A 6,530-nucleotide genomic window follows, 5' to 3' on the forward strand; every position below is an offset into this window, starting at 1 on the left:
GAAAGAATGGGGCATGTTAAATAGCCTTAAAAACAATAATCACATATATTCTGAATGTTAAAAATGTAATCATGCTAATGTATGTATGACGAAAATTAAACGTGATTCATTACCTAATATTGGAAAAAGCCCTGAGATATGAAAACATTGAAGTAAATGTCTTCATATATTATCAATATCAACTATGTTTGTTTTGATACAGGATTTCACTATACAGTGCTGGCTGGGGTCCAAATCAGAGATTCTTGAGATTCGAATCACCATGTCAGGCTTAAATATCTTTAATCCTTTCAAATGTTTCTGAGGTTTTTAAAAAGATGTATTTATTTATTTATTTTTATTTATGTGTGCATGCACACACACACAAGGGCCAGGAGGTCAAAAGACAATGTCTGATCGCCTGAAGCTAGAGTTAAAAATGGGTTGTAAGCTACCTCATGTGGGTACTGATAACTGAACCTGTGTCCTTTGCAAGAACGGCAAGTTCTTTTAACATATAAGCATTCTTTCCAACAATTTAATATTGACCATAATGTTGATTAACTTGGGCACAGCACTTACATGTTTCATGTATTTAAATATTTGACATTTCTATTTAATAACTTGATTACTATAATGTTTTTCCGTTTGAGTGTTTGTTTTAGACAGGCTGTAGCTCATAGTGGCTATGTGATATTAAACTCCTGATGCTCCTGCTTCCACTCCCCTAGAACTGGGATTTTAGACATGCATCAGTATACTCAGCCATAATTACTTTGAATTTTTATTTCCATTAGTGAGATGTTCTTTAAACCAAGTAATAAGAGGAACATGAAACATATAAAACATCTGTAATGCAAATATTTGTATTACTTGTAAAGATAAAAATACAAATTAGAAATATAGACTATAAAAGAAAAACAATAGTAATTGAAAAAAAACTCAGGACCTGGGAAGCAGACAGTGCTCTTCACTGCTGAGCCATCTCTCCAGCCCAGAAAATGTGCTTTTGTTGTGTTGTGGTTTGCTTTTTGTCTTTTCAAAGGTGTCCTATCCTCTTGGAACAAGACTTACAGGCTCATTGGTAATGAACTGCCTGATGTAGACACTGGTAACAGACCCAAGTTCTTCTTACAGGTTCTCTACAAGAAGCGAAAATGTTCTTCACCCTTGAGCCATGTTTCAGGCTTTTAAAAAAGTTTATATTAAAATTTTTATGTCATATTCAATGGCAAAGAATCCCAAACATAGCCAAGCAGTGGTGGTGCACACCTTTAGAACCAGCATTTGGGAGGCAGAGGCAAGTGGATCTCTGTGAGTTCAAGACCAGCCTGGTCTACAAGAGCTAGTTCCAGGACAGGCTCCAAAAAAAAAAAAAAATCCCAAACATACTAACAGATAACATGTGAAAAGCATCACCAGGTAAATATGTTTTGAAGAGTTCACTAAAAATTGTCTGTCATATTCAATTGATCTTGTTTTCATAAGTGAGATAAGTCTTGAGAAGTCAGTATCATTATCTATATAAAGAATAATGTACATATCAATATCAAATTCCTCTAAAATCTTCCACTGTACTTAACTCTCATTAAAACCTTATATTTAGAATAAACTGCCAGTGATCCCATCCAAGCAACTGAAATGTTTCTCCCTACAATCTGATCTTAGCTGTAATTTTTTTTTAACTTACTGATATAAAGAAGCTGATAGGAGTATTAGCTATTAGCACTTATAAGATAATTGTATTCTAGTTGATCAGGAATACTTGCTTCAATTGGGACAAATCTTTGTGCTCTACATTAGATTCTTGAGCAATTCCTATGAGATGGGAACATACAAAGTGCAATAACAAAATGGTTACCTAGCATACATAAGCTAAAACAAGTGAAATGTGACAAAATTCACAAAGTTAATAGTTATACATGATTAGTAATTTAAAATGTGTTACTGAACATCCTCAATTCATTATTAACATGAGTCAGAATAGATCGGTCAATTTTCTAACCAAAACACATGATCATTTAAAACACATAACACTAGAAATCACATGAAGATTGTCATTTTAAACCACCAATGGTCACTCCTTTTACCTGTTATCTAAAGATAGGGGAGGCACAGCCCTATGCACATGTCCACCTTCAGGCTTTAGATATCACAAGAACTACAAGTCTCATTACAGTAATGCCAACAGATTTAAGTATAATTATAACAAGTCTACAGAGCTATATATAAAATTTACTACAAAGAACTACCTATTAAAACAACTCAATTGCTATGAAATAAAGAGGATTCCTTTGTAGGAATTATCTCTAAGAAAAAGAATTATTGGGTTCCTTGGCATCAATTTTAAAGATTAAAGATCCTCAAAATCATTTATTTTGGTTCATCAAATATGTAACATTAAAAATGTGCTCGGAATACTATGTACTTTGGGGTACAAACAAGAGCATCATGATAGCGCAACCAACAAGGAAAGCACTTGTCCCTCAAGCCAACCAAGCTCAACACCTTCTCTCTCACTTGTGGAGTGAAAGCCAACTCTACAAGACCACAACACACACAACCATGCACACATCACCTACAGACACACAAATAACAAACTATCTTTAAAAGCCTACCTGACATAATATTTCACAAAAGCTGGTCTAGCTAAATATTTAAATTTTCTAACTATGATTCAAACATATTCTTATATAGCAAACTAGTATAAAAATATAATGCAGGAGGCAGAGGCAGGTGGATCTCTGTGAGTTCGAGGCCAGCTTGGTCTACAAAGTGAGTTCCAGGACAGGCTCCAAAGCAATACTGAGAAAGTCTCAAAAAAACAAACAAAACAAAACAAAACAAAACAAAAACCTACATTTACAACCTTCTGTCTTTTACTTTGACTAAAATCAGTAGGAATTCTGCCTTTTTCAATGTAATAACGCACATTATGTATAATTATTTGTCAATCTCAATTTTAAAAGCTAAAGGCCTTCATTTAAGCACTGTCCTTTCACATGTACAGAGCTATATAAGGGGAAATATTAAAAAGCAATGTTTAAGCTATTTAATAGATGTGATTAACATTCCTATATATACTGAATTAAAAATATATTGCTGGGAAACTTCATATACCTAGCACTTTCTAAAAAGTGGATGCTTCATAGGTCTAAGCACTAACACAGCTTAATAAAATGGCTAGTATTTTAACATAGCTCTATTTCTTTTTAAAATGTATTTTAAACTGGGTGGTGGTGGCACACTCCTTTAATCCCAGCACTTGGGAGGCAGAGGCAGAGGCAGGTGGATCTATGTGAGTTTGAGGCCATCCTAGTCTACAAAGTGAGTGCCAGGACAGGCTCCAAAGCTACACAGAGAAACACTGTCTCAAAAACAAAAAATTATTTATACACACACACACATACACACAAACACACACACACACACACACACACACACACACACACACACACACACACCCAAACAAATAAAACCAAATTATAACAAGGTGTGATCAAACAAAGAAAAAAGTGCTTTTTTTTTCATTTCTCATCTATAAAACAAATTTATGACATCATAAAGAACAAATTAACAACCTAAAAAAGGTTCAAAGGGGAAGAGTCCAAGAAAATAGATTTCATCACCTTAGTTATTCAATATAAGAAATTAAAAAAAAAACATCAGAATATGCAACATAAACTTAACAGGCTATATCCAGGCATCTATTTACTATTCAAGTTGTTTCATTTCACAGATGTCTATGCTTCCACTGTGAACATCCAGTAATAACAACCAGGCCTTTAGGAGTGGGAAACACAAACCACACAGCCAAGTCAGAAAGCTCTCAAGTACTAGAGCACAACAGATTAAACAGAATGGTTTCCTATGCTATAGATGTAATTTAAAATGATCATCCCAAAGAGACTTCAGTATTTCAGACATGAATCCACGCCAGTCAACATGCATCATTTCCCATCATTTCCTTTTAACTTAGGTAGCAAAGCAAATAAACCCCTTTCCTCATAGCCTCCTTCTGTCCATGACTACCTCACTAGAGAACTTCTGTTTCCTTACTTGAAAACTATAAACTCTTCTCAACTCTGAAGCAATTAGTTAATAGAAAGGGATTTATGAGAAAAAGGTATTTATTGTTTCCTGGGGAAATGTTTTTTAAATGGGAAACAATGATCTTCCATTCGGTATTTAAGCATTTTTAAAAACTATACCACAAGTGTAGAAATTTACCACATACCAACTATCAGGTTTTAAACAGCCTTTGGCTACCTTTTTTTTCTTTTTTTAAGTTCACTCTCTTAAAGAGACAGTATCCCTGGATCAATGAACTAAAAGGAACAGTTCTTAAAGGTATAGGTACCAAGAATCTTTTCTGGCATGTCTTCATATACACTCTTCATTATCGGTTTTCTATTTCATTTTACTATATAAAACCAAATTATTTTGACATAGACCAGCAAATGACTATAGATGATGAAACAGTATAGATGGTACTGTCGTTAGAGGTATCTAAATATAGGGTACCCATACTTTCTTACAACAAGCTAATTGTTTGGCTTTTTAAAAACTTTCAAGGGTCCACGGGTGCTTCTTCCTGCATTTCCCATTCATTCTTTAGGCACAGGCAATCTGATGCCAATAATACTGGATGTTAGAATGCAATTTCATTGTCCAATGAAAGGAAGGTTTATTAAATTACATCAATGAGTGAAACATCAGACTTCACTTTTTATCTAGAAAAATTTATACTAGAAGGAACTCGTATACATGCCCTAAAAACTGAACAATCACCTGATTTTAATGAATATTTTCATCTTTCAATATATTTAAGAGGGCATTTTTTACGTCTATTAGCATAACCAGAGACCAGCTCCCACACATGGAACCAGGCAAAGAGGGGATTAAAAAATCTGGCTTACTTGGTGTACAAATACATCCACTGGAATATCCAAGGGGTCTCCCTCTCGGTTTATCATGGAGATGAATCCAAATCCCATGCGCACATTGAACCACTTACAGTGGCCAGTTCCGTGCAGAACCTGGGACTCCTCCTGGGGCGGCTCAGGCAGCTTTTCTGGCTCTTCACCTTTGCTTGCCCCGCCTGACGTGGAATAGGACAAAAAGTCGGTTAGTCTGCATTTCTACACTGTGCTCAACCAAAAATTAAAGTAAAATAAATCTTTTGCTTGTGGAAAGACTAAGAGAAGCGAGAAAACAAAAAGTTGGTAAATATTTTACTTCTTTAAAAAAATGCCTAAAACGAAAAGGGTTAAAAGCAAAGCCAGCGAGAGGAAGCCACAGTGCTGCACCGCTCACACCAGCTTCCACGTTTCTGTACATCCGCATACTTTTTGATCTATCTCCGTTGCTCCGTAACATTGTACAGTTACAGCCTGTGACACTTCACTCACATATTGCTGACCTAATACTATTCCAATTTACACTGAGTAATTTTTCAGCAAGATTAGTTTTTCTAGCAAGCAGGAAGAGAAAAGAGAAATCCCTAGAATGGTTGGTTACTGGTTAATGCACATGCGGCAGACGGAATCCCGGGGTATTTGCAATGTGCATTCATTCCCCTCCCCCTAACTTTCAATTAAAGTTGGGGTAGAATGGGGGAGGGGGCAGGTGTATAAAAGTTTTCTTGGGCTCACTAATTGAAACTGCGCGTAATCACACGCACACAATTCAAACAATAGCCCCCTGAAAGCTTTTCAAGTTGTGAATCAGTGTGGGCGGTACAAAACATTTTGGAGATCAGTAACAATAGGTTTTTGCCGAATCCCCACGGCACTATGAGGGGGTGGGGAGGTAATGCCCGGTTATTAGGGTAAAGGGGGACAGGCGAGCAGGGTTGAGAAACTGGGTAGTGAGGAGAAGCAGGGGAGAAAAGAAGAAAGAAATCACAGTAAAACAATAGAAAAGAAAATTAACCTTCGGCCATGTTGCCCCACCGGCCCTCAGCTTCAAACTCGAGAGATGAAAACTTTCCCTTTGGACCGGAGTGATCTTCAACATCCGCCTAACATCTTGATTTTGTGCGATCACGAATTTAGTTCGCATGGTCTAATGTGCTTTCCTTCTTTTGATTTTTTTTTTTTTTTCCTCTTCTCTCTCCAGTTTCTGGCCCCCTTGAGCACACGTGACTTTGTCAATTACATGCTTTCTTGCTACTAATTTCACCTCGGATCCTTAAGGGGCTGGCAAGAGGAAGAGATAACCAATCGCCATTTCATCTGTGCTGACATCAAAATAATTTATGAATGAACACGGAAAACTCAAACATGTTCCCTTAAAGACAATTTGGGCCGCTTCTTTACGATTAATCAGAATGCTAATTTTATACTATTTAAACACAACCAAGGGTCCTTGTGAACTGCTGGTTTAGAAAAGTGATAGTCGGTATTTGTGCACACTCGTGCTCCACATACAAGCCTCTCTAATCTCACAGGGGGAGCCATTTAAATAAAGCAACTGACGTTATGATTCCCGCACACACCACACGGGCAATCTGCTATTCCATAGAACCAAGCCACCTTAGGGACATTAAT

General features: G+C 36.4%; 1 protein-coding gene across 1 annotated transcript in view; it reads right to left on the bottom strand.

Moving 5' to 3' along the window:
- The window catches only part of Lin28b (lin-28 homolog B), an 81,248-nt gene extending 75,206 nt beyond the window's left edge, over positions 1-6,042 (bottom strand). Inside the window, exons 1-2 of the mRNA XM_027401888.1 lie at positions 5,934-6,042; positions 4,899-5,080 (exon numbers count right to left, since the gene is read on the bottom strand). Of these exons, the coding sequence (XP_027257689.1) occupies positions 4,899-5,080; positions 5,934-6,042 (291 nt within the window). The remainder of the gene's footprint in view (positions 1-4,898; positions 5,081-5,933) is intronic.
- Positions 6,043-6,530: the final 488 nt, after the last annotated feature.

The sequence above is a fragment of the Cricetulus griseus genome, chromosome 2 (assembly GCF_003668045.3).
Source record: "Cricetulus griseus strain 17A/GY chromosome 2, alternate assembly CriGri-PICRH-1.0, whole genome shotgun sequence".
In the NCBI taxonomy this organism is placed as follows: Eukaryota; Metazoa; Chordata; class Mammalia; order Rodentia; family Cricetidae; genus Cricetulus; species Cricetulus griseus.